This window comes from Falco biarmicus, chromosome 4 (genome assembly GCF_023638135.1).
Source record: "Falco biarmicus isolate bFalBia1 chromosome 4, bFalBia1.pri, whole genome shotgun sequence".
Lineage (NCBI taxonomy): Eukaryota > Metazoa > Chordata > Aves > Falconiformes > Falconidae > Falco > Falco biarmicus.
The window spans coordinates 58,781,324-58,796,010 of record NC_079291.1 but is presented as its reverse complement, the minus strand read 5'-3'; the positions used below and the strand labels follow the sequence as shown (position 1 = coordinate 58,796,010).

Genomic DNA, 14,687 nt, shown 5'->3' with positions numbered 1-14,687 from the left:
TATATTCTAAATTTTTCTTACCTCTTTCTAACAATTCTGATAGCTCTTTATACCTTTGGCTTTCAATTGTACCTTCTAGGTCTATCTGCCCTACGATTTTTTTAGATGTTGTGTGAAAACATAAACATACCTCCATATGTATATTTTAGACCTGCCAATGGATGATTTCATTTAGTAGCTCTTCTCTCATACCCTGTGAAAAAATCATTCCCCACCTACTTTCTCCACAACATTCAGGAGTGTATTTACCTCTAACCTACACCCTTTCAATCTGCATTTTTTGAGATGGAAGAGAATTAATCTAGCTACTCTACTTGTACAGCGTCTGTCCATACCTTTACTCATACTTTACTCCAATGGCAGTGGCCCTATTCTCCTTTGGATGTGAACCTCCCACTATCGTCTGATGGACCTGCTCAGCTGCACCTTCCATGAGGTCTTCTGGCTTTGATCTTGGTCCTTCCACTGCCCACATCAACAGTCCAGAGGGATGACTCCAAGTCTTCTTCCTCTGCCTCCAGGACCCTCACAGCCCTATAGAAGGAGTCTAACTGTGCTCTGCAGTGAATATTTATTGGCATCACTTGTCAAAAATTGAGGGATGTTGTTCTACAGCAAAACACTGCACACACAATCTATTAATTGGGATAGACTTTCTGGAACAAGAACAAACACACAAAAACTTCTAATTCAATTTCTGGATTTATAAATCTATGTGGGAGTGATTTGGAAGAGATATGAATCACAATGACTTTGCAGATTGGGTTATACCAACCAGTACAGGGCCTGGTAGGGGAACGGGATGATTTATACATGACATAGTGGAAGAGAAGCGAGGAGTTAGTGGAACCAAGATAAAACCAGAACATTTTCTTTCTAAGGGGTGTTTGATCTGGCCATGAGCTAAACACTGAGCAGGTGAACTGAATAAATGCAGAGAGATAACTGTATTCCGAGTGATTTGTTGCCTATGCCTAGCTCTTCAGGTTTTTCTCTGTCTTGATTTCTTTTTGCCTCTCATCCGTTTCAAATACACACTTCAGACTCAGAAACACGTCTGAAAGTTTGTGTCACAGGTGAGGTTTTAGCTCTTTGATCTTAATGAAGAAAACCTCTTATTGGCTTTTAATGGGAGCCTGAATGCATACAAAGAGATATAAGGTCAGTCATTGCTAGGGGGTGTTCACTTTTGTCTCCCTCTTGCTTCTCTTGCTCTTTTCTGTAATAGCTTCTACAGGAGAGGGGAAGGTCTGCTCTGAGCAGCAATCTGTCCTGCTTCTCTGTCATAATATTCCATGGTCAGAAATCGATTTTTCAAGCAGAGGATATTAAAACAATAGCAGTTCTTATCATTTACTCTTCTCGAGATGCTGCTGAATCCGCTGGAACGTCTCTAGTTCCGTTTTTATTATTGATCTGTCCTACCATTACTGAGAAACACCTGAGGCTATCAGTCAGCTATAGCTTGCAGTAAACTGGATGCTGAAGTTGTTAGATCTGGGAGAAACTTGTGGGGTAAGTCATGACTTCGTGGGGTAAGTTTTCCAAACTTGCTTTATCTGCCTCAGCCCTGATCTCACAAGATCATTCTTTCATTACAACTTCTGCTCGGTGTTTCAAGTTATTTCATATTTTCAGTATTTCGACATTTATTGCCATAGTGCAACCTGTGGCACCGTGTCCCCACATCACACGACGGACGCAGCCTTCATCTGTTCTTTTTCATATCCATATGAATATGAATACTCATATTCATATCAAATGGCCTTCAGTTATTGCTGCCACACCTCCCATGCCCTGAAGCTTACTGCTCCCTGGATTTTGGGCAATCCTCCATCTTCCCTTGTCTTCCTTTTCCCTTCCTGCACATTACATTTCTAAGTGTGAAGATCTTAATCCTTGATAAATACAGATAATTCCTCCCTTCTTAACATCACATGTTTCCCTTAATTAGGCACCTTTTGTAAACTGTTTGTTTTCTCACATTAAAAGCAGAGCTGTCAAACTCTAGGACAAATTTCTCATTAGATCTTTTGATATTGCAATCATAGTATACCAGGAAATATTTATCAGAAAAAGATGCACATTTCTGGCTAAGTGGAGGTATAGCAATTCCACAAGCTGGCAGTAGGTTTTCAGCCTAAGGACCTCAACACAGTGTGCACTGGTATCACTGGACAGACATGACTTGGGGCGCTCTGTAGGATGGTGGAGGGGTTCAGCAACTGCCCACAAAACCTTCTCAGCTCCAGTCTTTCAGAGGAGTGGGGCACATTCATTGTGACACCTCAGCTGCAAACAAATTGCAAAGGTCTAAAGCAAACCCAAACTTTAAATATGGCATATAACCAGAAAGGCACCTGTTTCTTTTTTGCACCCATGCACATTGCTGGAGCTGGCCTACATGAAAAGTGCACTCTTAAATGTGAATGTAAAATGCCACTGATCTGTGGTAACGGGGTCATCTGGCACTGTCTTCTGCCTTGGACCTTCTGTTGTCCATGACAAATGAGAAAAATTAAGAGCAAACAGGGCTGGAGGTTGCCCTGCTGGGCACAGTGCACAGGAGTGGCGGCTGTCTAGTCCCCTTTTCTGCGCCTTCAGAGCGGGCTGTGCAAATGGTGGGCACGATCCACGTAAATGAGGAGGTCTCCTGGCAATTCTGCCTTTGTGATGTGAAAGCATGTTTGGACAGCAGAGCACCTGAGCAGGTTGAGGGCTCTCAGTGAACAAACCTCCATAAGTGATGCACTCAGCTGTTTGTTTCCTTTTAAATGAGCATCATAGTAAATAAGCAGTGAGTCTGGTTCATTTTTGGGTTCTTGATGGTAGTGACAATGTCTTCTGCTTATCTGCTGCTATCTGCTCATCCCTCCTCATCTTTTTCAGTCTTCATTCCAGTTTTAAAAGCAGTATAGAATAAGGGGGAGGGGGGGAATGAGGAAAAAATGCTGGCTTGAGAGAGAGATCAAGATGTTTTTGAATTAAATGAGAACAATTTTTGCAGGAGAGGAAATTAATATGATTCTGCATTTTTGTTTGTTTTCATCTACTCATCATATATCTCTTTTGCAAAAGGTCGGGATTCATCTCACTTCTGCCATGGAAATGTAGGGAGTCTAGTTGAACGTAGACTACCAGGTTCCCTTTAGAGGTTATGTTAGACATCCAAAAGTCATCTCATCCCTTCCTAAGAAATATCATAGGATAAGCAATGTCCTTAAAGTGCTGGAGGGAGAAATTCGACAAGGAGTTTAGATTAGATGCTTAATATTAGGTGCCCACAATTCAGTAGAAGGACTCTCATTTGTATATTTAACTAACCAGAAAGGAAGGCAGCAGAATACCAGCTCCCTGGAGTCCCTGCCCGTGTCCTACTTACAAATTTCATTTGACTGTCCCAGGAGATGGTTATAACTCTGCTCCAACTCACTCTGAGCTAACAGGGACTCAAGTGTGTTTGGCGGGCTCCACACAAAGCATATGAGAACCCTGCAACCTTGCAGGGGGCATCAGTGGAGCTTCAGTGAGAAGCTCATTCCCAGGCGATTTCATGGGGAGCTCTTCCTTTGGCTCTGTGCAGTTCTGTAGAGCTGGGGGTGTACGTGCCAGAACTGGAAGGGTGGGGAGCAGTGATGGCTGGGTATTGCTTCAGCCTGAACCATCTGGGCCTGGATGTTAACAGCAAATGACACATATTCAATGACTTTGACTTCATTGCCTCTGTCCTACTGAAGTTGGATGATGCTACAAAGGATTAGTCAATGTCTTTCAAAGTGAAGGTAAGGAGAGAGGGTGTCATTACCAAATCCCTCTACAGATGAATCAGGGGAAAAAAATGAGATGCCAGAATTAGACCTGGCTGTCCATTGTACTGAATTTGCCAAAAGGCCATCAGTTAGAGGCCAGGAACAGTATGAACCACGATCTGCGTGTAAGTGCGTAGTGTAACAGTAGTTAAAATAACTTCGGGTACAATATCAGAAAAAGAGAATGACAGAACTACTGATTTATATTTGTTGAATTGAAATGTACCACAGAGGAAAAGGCACCTTTCACATTCAAATGAAAAAGCTCGCTGACAGAAGAGTATGAATGTGCAAGTTTAAAATGTTAAGATGACATTAAATAAGTAAATAAATAATGTAACCTTCGTGATGGATTATGATTTGAAATATCCACAATAAAATAGTAAGATCCATTATTTCTCAGGGAAGTCCTGGGAACTCTGCTTACGCAGAAAAGGGCTTGTTTAATGTCTTTAGGTCAGATTCTGAATGTTAATGCTGGTATAAACTTTAGTTACTCCAGGTTTAAAAGACTGTAAACCCAGAGAAGAATTTGTCTCCAAGTTCTTTAGATACAAGACAATATTTGCATACAACTTGCAATGATATTAAACATGCAAGGGATTTAGATACACCTGAAAATTTTATCTGTGTGTCTGCAGATGAGCAGATTTGGTTCACCTACAGCTGACATCCTAAGCATCGGTTCTGAATTACTCTATAGACCTCCCTCCATGAACAGTGGGGAAGTCACAGGCTGATTTAAACCCCAAAGAAACATCTCCAGGACATATAGGATGTGCCTCCCTGTTTACTGCGGGAGAAAACCCGTATATCTGGCTAGATGTAATGTTGACCTTTCATATGGCTGACGTGAGATACTGAGCCTGATTACCTGCACCTGTAGACAGAAAGGAGCACGGCTGAAATCAGTAGAAACTTACACATGATCTTGTTTAAATTCAGGACTTTATAAATCCTTTGAATGGACTGAATCATCTCTCTTATGCAGCCTAGACATTTTAGATCCCAGCTGCCATGCAGAAGAAGAAAAGCTTGCTGTTTTCATGAGTCAATGCTGATAGATATCCCTGTCTTTTCAAAATCCCTATTTTGAGAGAAATGCCTGTTTAAGAGAAAAGACTGCACACCTAAACACTTAGCGTTGCTCTGTGCAAATATGTACCTTTGAGGTGACACACAATATAACCGCCAATTTTTGTAGCTGATGTTAGCCACAGGAGTCTGGCTATGTGTCTCTCACCCCACCCTAATTCTTGCCTGAAGAACAGCACAAAACCTTCTGAATGAGCACCATGGCAATCAAGTTGAACAAATGGTGAGGGCACATAAAAGCTGACAACAAGACAGCTTCATGCTTCTTCTAAGACTCCAGGTAGCCAGCAAAAGCATCTCTTCCATAGATATGCAAAGCCAGATATGACTTGAAGGATTTGCTTCTCAGCATGTGGGATTTGGGACTGCCAAATGGGACACAGAGCAGCAGCTTGAAGCCAGGAAATATCCTGAGCCAGCGAGACAGCATTCTTAGGAATGACGTTCAAAGGAGGGGGCATAATTTTGCTAAGAAACCTCAAGATTCAACTGAGACCAATATTTCAAGTCCTGGCTTGCTTTATAACTCATAGTGCACAAATTGTAGCTGAATATTCAGTGCAGAGGTGCAGAACTGAGTGAGTGACGCGGTCCAGTCTCCTTCCCTCTCTATCTCTTTGGCTCACTGCATATGAAATGTGGTGGGTCTGTCAGAAGAACACACAGATGCAGACCTGGAGATGTCCTTGATCCTTAACATCATCTAATCACTTTAAAAGCCCATCGAAGCTATCTCCAAAGTTAGTCTTTACTTCTGATATAAATCCCCACTGGAACTTTCCTCCCGTTTCTACTGTGACTCTATTCATGGCAGTTTGCACATTCTGCTTTTGTTGAATATCAGCTTGTACTACTCTTTTCCCTCCTTGATTTTACTCTTGCAATGGGGACCCTCACCTTCTGTGTTACTAAACTAAGCAAGTGTTGCTAAGCCACAATCTTCCAGTCTCTTTTAACATGATGGGATTTACCAGAATATATGTCTTCCAGAGCTTCAGTTTATCTTTGTCATTTACACGCAACAGGGGGAGAACAAACCCCAGTGGCAACACATTTGGAAAGAGGCAAGTCATGCCCTACCCTCTTGTACTCCAGAGGAGTGACCGCAGCCTTGCAGAAGCTACCCTCCTCCAGTGGCTCGCGGTTTATCTCAGAAGCCTTCCAAGTACTAACCCTGGCCCAAGAATCTGACTGGGAGAAGGCATGATTGAGGAATGATGACGTCCAGCATTCATGAGGACACGTGGAAACGTAATAAATGCTCCAGGTGGGCAATCAAAGTGGTATTGTCACGGTCTGTGATCTGTGATATGCCAGGCAAGTTTCCATATCAGTGCCCTGACTGCTTCCTTGCATTATCTCTTTTTCAATATTTGTGCATTAATGTCACAACAGCTCTGAGAATTTCTGATTAAATTCTTGTAATGTGGTTTCAGAATGTCAATCCATTGGACCAGGTTATATCTAAATGCAACAGGAGGATGGCAGAGCATGGACCAGTACTGAATGGCAATGCCAGCTAGACTCTCTGATGGCTTCCTACCCACATAAAAATGCACTGATAGCTGCCTGTTCCAGACAACAATGTCACAGTTTAGCTACACCTGCAAAGTTTTGCACTCTCCACTAGTTCAGCAAGACTGTAAATTCATGGTGCAGCAACCATCAACACTGACAAGTTTTAGTTCCTTGTATCACTCATGCCCAGCGCTTGGCAGTGTGTTCCTAACACCAGGAAAGAGTTAGAGTTTGGTGTGAAAATGTTGGACAAAATAAATAAGGGGGTGAAGACGTCACGTATAGGAGAATGGGGAGGAAACCAGGAACTTGTGGAGCAGGGGAGGGAAGATCCAACTAAAGCTGCTGGGATATGTGATAACAGTGCTGGTATTGCTTCAACGGGCTTGACCAACACTGGAGGAGTGTGAGCTGAACTATACAAATTCATGCACATACTGGTGTGCTCAGCTCCGCACAGGGAAGCTGCCATGGCTGGGTGACTCTAGAAGGGGCACCACCTGCCTGCAGAGAGGCAGGATCCGGGTGGCTCCGCTCTTGGCGGCTTGAAAATAGGAATATACAAGAATTAATGATGAATTGCAGTCCTTGCGGTCTGTAGGCCCACTAAGCACAAGGAAGGCAAGTAGAATACATAAGACAAGCAAAACACATTTGTGATGGCAAGGCAAGAGGACTAGAAGTAAATTTAGAGCCCCAGAGGGAAAAAGGAGTTTGGCAAGCCTGAAACTCAGCAGGATCTCACCTCATTGAGTGGGATTCCAGAGTTTGGTTATTCCCATTCCCGCCCTCTTAAATCAATTAATCTCACAGCTGAAGCTTAAAAACTGTCAGTGCTAATTTTCACTGTTTAATTTGTGCATGATGGACAATTTGCTTCTGGAGGAACTGTGGGAAACAAATCCCTATTACAAATGTCATTTTTCATGTATTCAAAGAAAGTTATAACGCTCTAGGGGAAAGGGATGGCAAGCAATGCACTTTTTGTTATTAAAGTGCCAAAAATATTTTCATCTTTCTCCTTCACATGGTACTGACGAATGTCATGAAATAATAAAAATCTTCTGGATTTGTGAATGGCATCAAACTTTAATGTCAAATGACATCAGGACTATGCTAGGCATTTTAAGGTTTCTAAATGCCATGAGATATTTTATCCTCTATTTACCAGGAGATAGGATATTAGTCATTTGAAAGCATGTTCCTCATTAGGCAGGAAATTCACATTAACTCTTTGTTTCCCAGTATTTCACCTTTTTTCTCTATAAAAATAAGAGATTTTCTCTTGCTCACAACTTGGTATAAGCTTTCATGTTCCTGCAAAGGGATCAAAGAGTAAGACATAAACATTAACCAGATGATTGATTTCCTTGAAAGCTGTTCAATGATACTACTACAAAGGAAGAACTGCTTCACAAACTTTAATGGCATTAATTTTGCAGCAAATCCTATAAAACAAGAGACAATCTTACCCTCCCTTTTTTTAAGACCATATCTGCTTTCCACATTTGTACATGATTGTTCAAAGTGCACAGCTCAGAGAAAATCAAAGCTGTTGTTTCTACTTTGGAAATGGCATCACTTTATTTACAGAAGGAGATGCTAGCACAAATGCTCTGCACAGGTGGGATTCACCTGACTGTAAGACATTCACATCTGCCAGAGCCACTCTACAAGCATCCAACTGTAAATGGGGAGAAAGATGTGGTTTGTTGATGCTATTCAACCCACCCTGAAGCTGAATTCTAAAAGCCAGCCAAGCCGCACCTCTAAGGAGCCCATTTCTCACCACTCACCACAAAACAAGCTCAGAGACAGGTTTACAGATGGAAAACTATACAAGCAGTTGATAGGAATGCCATTCCAGGTTAGAAACTGGTTTCCTAAGTACAGGTATCTTAGCACCAGCTGAGGCATCCTCAGGGATTACTTAGATCCCCCAGAGTAGCTCAAACAGCATCAGATGCTTATGCTGAGGAAACTGGAGTCCTCAGTGTCTGCAGTGTAGGTGCCTACCTGCGAGCTTGGCGCCTGCATTTCTACTGCACTCAACAGAAAATTTATCGATACAGCAAATGACATCTAAAGAGCTGTTCAGGTTCTGTCATACAGTTGTCTGTTGATAGCACTGACCAGATCACTGCTGACATTACTGGGATCCTAGGCACCCCTCTCACAGACATACCTGCATTAGAAACAGCAGAAACATTCAGAGTGCTGAATCTGCTTTGTCCAACAAAGAAGTCCCTGTGTGCTTTACCATACTAAACGAGGAGAAATAGGTATTTTCATGGTGATGTTCATCCGATCTCTTTAAGTGGTTGATTTATGATGAGATGAATCATGCCCTAGCCACCACTGACCAAACTAGCCAGCTCTCCAGTAAGGAATCCCTGGATGACAGTCAGATGGAGAAAACTAAATTTAATGGGAGAAAACTCATCCAAAGCAATGTGAGAGTCTGCTGGAAGGCAGCTGACCCTGCCAGCTTCAAGGCTGGGTGACATTTGCTGAGCTCACTGCTCACAGAACAGCATAAATGCCAGCAGCCATGCTGCAACATGGGCATGCAGGGAAGGGTCATGGGCTGGCTTGTGTTTGAGGCTCTTTCTTGGCCTGGCACACTGAGCTAAGTGCAGAGAGCCCAAGTGGTGCCCCGACTGCTCTCAGCGATGGACTTCTCCCAGAACAAGAACCATTCACTTGCCTAAGCACAGGTTTTCTGAGATACCCTTAAGTACCTGAGAGCTCCCATAGTTCATGTGTCACTGGAAAACTGCACCTTTCTTCAGGGGAACCTGGAGATCAGGATGTCCTAGGACATCGTGGAGAGCAGTAGTTGTCCCTGAATGGACAACTTCATGGAGTCTCATTAACCCATCCTAGCACACAACTAAAGGCATCCCACTTTCATTAGCTTAAGTTCAACACTGCCACAATTTATATATATGTATGTATATGTGTGTGTGTATATATATATATTACTTTCCTCATTCCTCTGCTCTGGTGGGATGAAGTATTAGAAAAACTTCTTAAAAAAGGTCTGTTTAACTAACTAAACTAACTTTACTCTGCTGGGTCTGTAAAGCCCAGTTAGTGAATGTTGTGCTTAGGAGAGGAGAGGGCACAAAGCATCAACAGCCAGCAATTATTCCATGTGGCTGAACCAACGCTCAGGGGTCTTGTCCTGCAAAATGGGACATTACAGCAGCTTCTGCTTGCTCTCCCTGGGTGTTGACGCAGCAGTGATGAACTGCTGGGCAGTTTTGGAAACAAGGAGGTTACAGCACTAGGATAGGACTCCGGGGATTCTGAATTTCCCTTCTGGGTCTGCCAAGACTTTTGGTGTGGCCTTGGGCAAGTCATGTAATCAGCGGGTGCTGGTTAATCAGTGAAGTGCCCTGGCCTGTTAAACAGGGACGATATTGTACCCTTCCTCCCATTCATAATCTATCATGTGTGTTTGGACTGCAAAGCTGTAAAACTGGAGACTTATCAGCTTGGTGCATAATCTCCAGTACAAAAGAGCTTATTTCTGTGTGGAAGCCTGCAGGGGTACCATAATAAAAATAGTAAATAATGACTATAAACTACCAGGAGGGAAAGAGTCCTGTTGCTGCATGGCTCTTGAGACCTGAGTTTTAAATTAAAGCTCCCCAGAACACCCCAAACAGCGAGTTAAGCTACTTTCCCCATTAACCTTCCTTGCCCATTATTTGTCAGGTTAATTTCTTGGCCTGTGGCCAGATTTGTCATTTCAGCAGAAACACACTTTATTATGTACAGTTTCAGCTTGTGTATTTTATGTCAGAGACTTACTTAATTACAGCACCAAACTGTTCATTGCGTACAACAAACGTACTGTTACACAGGTCGATTCAATTTTCACTGCACCACATCTCTATTATTGGATTTCACCAGGAGCCATTTTGCATCCCTATGATCCAGAGCAGTACATGGTGCTGCAGGAAGGACAGGGAGGATGCTCTAATGGTTTGGCTCGGCTTGGAAACCTCCCTTACCTTGTGCAAAGAGCTTGCTTCTCCCTCTGATTATACTGACAGGCATTCCCTATGATATGACGTGAAGCCCCATGAGCAGTGAAGCCATAAACCCATTTCAGTGGGATGAGGTGTCTGGTTTTGCTTACCGAGAAATGTGGTGAGGAATCTGAAGTACTTGGGGCACGGACGTACCACAACCTCTCCCACCTCCGCTTCAGGCCAGCATGTGATGTTGTCCCATTGCCTTCTGCAACCTGGGGGAAAGAGAAAAGCGGATTGTAGAACAACCAAGACTGGTATCTGCTGGATGCAGCAGAGGAACCGGGGCAGAGCAGAGCAGCTGTGCAAAGGTGTGTGGAGCCTATCACCTTGGTGCAGGCAGCTTTTGGAAGGAAAGGCACAAAAATATTTTCTTTAAACATGTAGCTTTCAGTTACCCCAGTCCCTGAAATTCAGCACTGGTGGTGTCTGCACTTTCCCAGAAATCGGTACAGAAAGAACAGCAGAACACTGCAAGAGTCAGGCAAATCAGAGTTAATAGAGAGCAGCACCTTTTTCAGATGAAAAAGGCAGAAATACCTAATTATATATCTCTTTTCTTTGACCTTATCTCTCCCTGTTGCATTAAAACACCTGGTCTGAACATGTGAGACATGCTTCCCTTCATTCTCTGCTTCCCCCAAACTTCTGTCACCAGCTTTCTCTTCCCCTTGAAATGAGATGGCTGTGCAGGGGATGTGCTCAGCAGGAAGGGGACACCGATGACAATCAAGGGATCAGGAGCCAAATCCCTTCCCCAGAAGCAGTTTTTCTCCTTAAAAAGGGAGAAGACACAAAATGGTCCTGGAGGCTGAGGAGGGAGTGTGCTGTTGCCCAGAGATGCTCTCTGTGGAGGGGTGGAGCACGGTGGTACAACCCTAGCTATCCAGGCTAGGAGCAAAGGTAGAACCAATGGAGCTAACTTCAGGGAGAAAACCAAAGGATTTTGCTTAAATTAAGCATTTCTGAAGATGTTCTGGATAGAATAAAGTCTTTCTGACAGAATAAAACCCTCATGTGCTTCCTACAGAGTTACAGTATATTGTTGCGATTTTGCCCTTTTATTTATGCTTTCTCAGAAGACATTAATGGTATCGCATACGCGCTGCACTGTTGAATAATGTAACATTAACAATGAAGTCAAAAGGAGCTGGCAGACCTGAATTTAAAAAAAAAAACAGATGTGTTTTTGCTTTAACATTTCCCAAATGTTACAATTACTAAAAATTTTAGAAATACTATTTTAGAATTGCTAGAACTAGTACTTACCAGAATTCTGAAAACATTTTTTCCCCCTTTTAAATTTCCAACAGACAGGCACTTCAATTGCTGCCTGGGTTAGATAGATGGGTTGTCAGCAGACCTCACTTTTTTATAGCACCTCTGCTCTCAGTTATTTGTCATGCCCCATTAGATTGCAACACTTCCCCAAATGTGACTAACGTGTTGCTGTTAAGGTCAACAGCCTAACAAGAAAGGAGAATATGAAGAAAAAAAGCTTCGAGAAAATACTTTTCACATGCAAGCAAAGGGAACTAGGAAAACCACTGTCAAGCTGCATTTCTTGATAATTATATCCCGATCTGAAATTCCTCCTTTAAATCATCTTTTACTACTTGAGCTAAGAAAAAGGCTGGTGTCATCATCAGTCTGCTCAGACTGAGGCAGCATGTTGTCTCAGATCAATAAAGAGAGCACACAAAAATGCTCTGAAGCTGAAAAAGAACCCTCAGCTCTTTGAAAGATATTTTACAGGTTTTCCCTTCCTTCTTTCATAAGCAAACAGAACTTTTCAGATGAAGTCCTGAGGTAAGTTTATCAGAGCCTGAAAAACAGAATAACTGATGGTATCTTCTTTGTGCATGCTCTTCTGCAGCATTCATTAAAATTCAGTTTTCAGGTTTATAATATCAGGTGCAAAGCTCAGTTTCCACAGCATCACACTTATCTGCCACCAAGCAGCCAGCAGCTCCAAAAGTATTAAGATATTAGATATTCTGTCCAAGGGAAAATAGATGATTTCATGACAGGATCTTTCATGTTTTACAATCTTTCCCTCCATCAACCTCAATAAATTATAGTGCACCCCTTACCTCAGAACAGGTTATAATGCAAAATAAAATACAAAGTGATAGTATCAGATGGCTTTTTAAATGTCCTGAATTACACACTTTGAAAATTTTTGTGATCTGAATCTTTTCTATGTCAACATTTTCCCACCACCACTTGTGATGCACAAAAAAAGCTTTTAGGTGTTCACTTTTGTAACAAAAGCTCTCTCTGATTAAAATATAGCAAAGGCCCACAAGACTGGCTTTGCAAGACACACAAAAGGGATCTTTAAAAATTATTGTGTCTGTAAAGACCTCTTATATCTATCTATTAGCTCTTCCAGCATCATTCTTCCTTATCGCCCCCCAAGATGCGCTGATGAAATTTGTGCAGCTGCCTGGAAGGGTCCAGGTTTTAAAGGTGGGGTTCATATCCCTAACTTTATGCATCTAAAAACCAAACATGTAAACTTAAAGAAGTCAATGGAAACCAGAGCTCTGGCTGGCAGTTCATGTCACCACAGGATGGTTTCTGAAGCTCAGAAATTGAATCATTCTATACAGATATCCTCTTCTCTCCAGTGACTAGAAGAGGGGCTGCAAGAGTACCTTGACTTTAAGGAACTGGAACAATACAAAAATTGATACCTGCAAGATGCTTTGCATTTGTAGCCCAACGCTGCTGCTCGCCCTGTAGTCATCTCATCATAACATCAGGCAAAAGTTTGTGCCTGTCCACCCAAAGGCAGACACAACCAAACTTTATCAAGTAGCCTTCCAGAAAATTATTTTCTTCCTCCAAAACTGACAGGAAAACTGCTGGGATCAGGGGGTTAGCAGGCAATATTCCAGCATGTCAGCACAACAGATCAACTATTTGAGGGTAGAAACAATTGCAACCTGCCTCAGAAAAAGGAAATCCCTCTCTTCCCTGGGGCACCACTTGGCCTTCACAGATGTTATAAGAATGACAACTTGTTTTGCCTGATGAAATCATGTTTGGTGATTGCTAAGTGCCTCTCCATTAATTAATTATAAATGTTGTCTTCTCCCCTGCACTCAGTATCTGCAGGAAGGATGCAAAGGTATTTATCAATGCTTTCCCAAGGCAGCAGGTGCAAATGAGCCATGAACACACCTACCATTCAGCTCCAGTTTAATCAGAAGAGCTGCTCTGCTCATTTGCTTGTTACTGAAAGCAAAGTTCCACTGCCAAGGGCTAGGCTTTGCTTTAGGAAGGACTGCAGGTGACTCTGGAAAAGCAGTATGAAAACAAGCATGTAACTTTTAAAAGACGGTAGCATTTACCACATCCCTGGGTAATCAGGTACACTCCTTAAACTCTTGTCATTATTTCATATATATATATCTGAAAAAGAGTCTTTTCTTTTCCAATTATTTTAACCATGACTTCCAGACACTCAGCTTTGTCCTACTGTTGCCTGGTAGATCATGAAGTGCTCTCTGGAGCCAAATACCTTCTTCTGCAGGGAGAAATCCGTCACGACTAACAAAGCTGTCTTTTAACCTTCTTTCAGATAAGCAGACCAAGCTGCTCATCATTGCACTGTAAGCCACGCAATTAGTGTAATTACTAGCAGCCACCTCTCTCTCTCCCTCTTGAAACCAGCTCCTGCAGTCTTGCTCGATAGGCTGAAGGCTGTTGGCCACACGCTGCAGCTCAGATCTTTACAGTCAGCAGCTCAGTCCCCCTCTTTGCAGCCAAATGCCCCAAGTGCAAGCCAAGGGTGGCATCAGCCTCAGATGGGCTTTGGAGAGCCCTCTTCTAAGAGGTTCTGGTGCAGAAGTGGCTGAAGACCACTGACACAGTCCTGGCTGCAGGGGGTTAGGAAACCTCACCCCAGCTGCAGAAGGTGGTAACCTTTTCCACTGTCTCTGCTAAATGTAAATCAAAGCTCAGGCTCTCATCTTCTCTTCCTTTAAAAGGTTAATGAACAGAAAACAGGTCAATCATCATGAGGCACAGGTAAACAGTAGTTTGCAGAAGCATCAGACTACAGCACAAAAAACATTTATTTGAGTCATATCTACACTTACAGCAAATATACGGCCAAAGCTTATGTGGGAGCAGCAGAGGCTAACACTCCTTTGTGAATAAACATGACTTCCAGAGCTCTGGCACTGCTCTGAGATGTGACTGGGTTTGGAAG

At 42.7% G+C, this 14,687-nt stretch overlaps 1 protein-coding gene across 2 annotated transcripts in view; it reads right to left on the bottom strand.

Moving 5' to 3' along the window:
* Nucleotides 1-14,687, bottom strand: part of LOC130147874 (vasoactive intestinal polypeptide receptor) — a 116,041-nt gene that overhangs the window by 48,769 nt on the left and 52,585 nt on the right. For both annotated transcript variants that reach the window (XM_056335670.1, XM_056335671.1), the window contains exon 3: nucleotides 10,573-10,680. In XM_056335670.1, coding sequence (XP_056191645.1) covers nucleotides 10,573-10,680 — 108 coding nt within the window. The remainder of the gene's footprint in view (nucleotides 1-10,572; nucleotides 10,681-14,687) is intronic.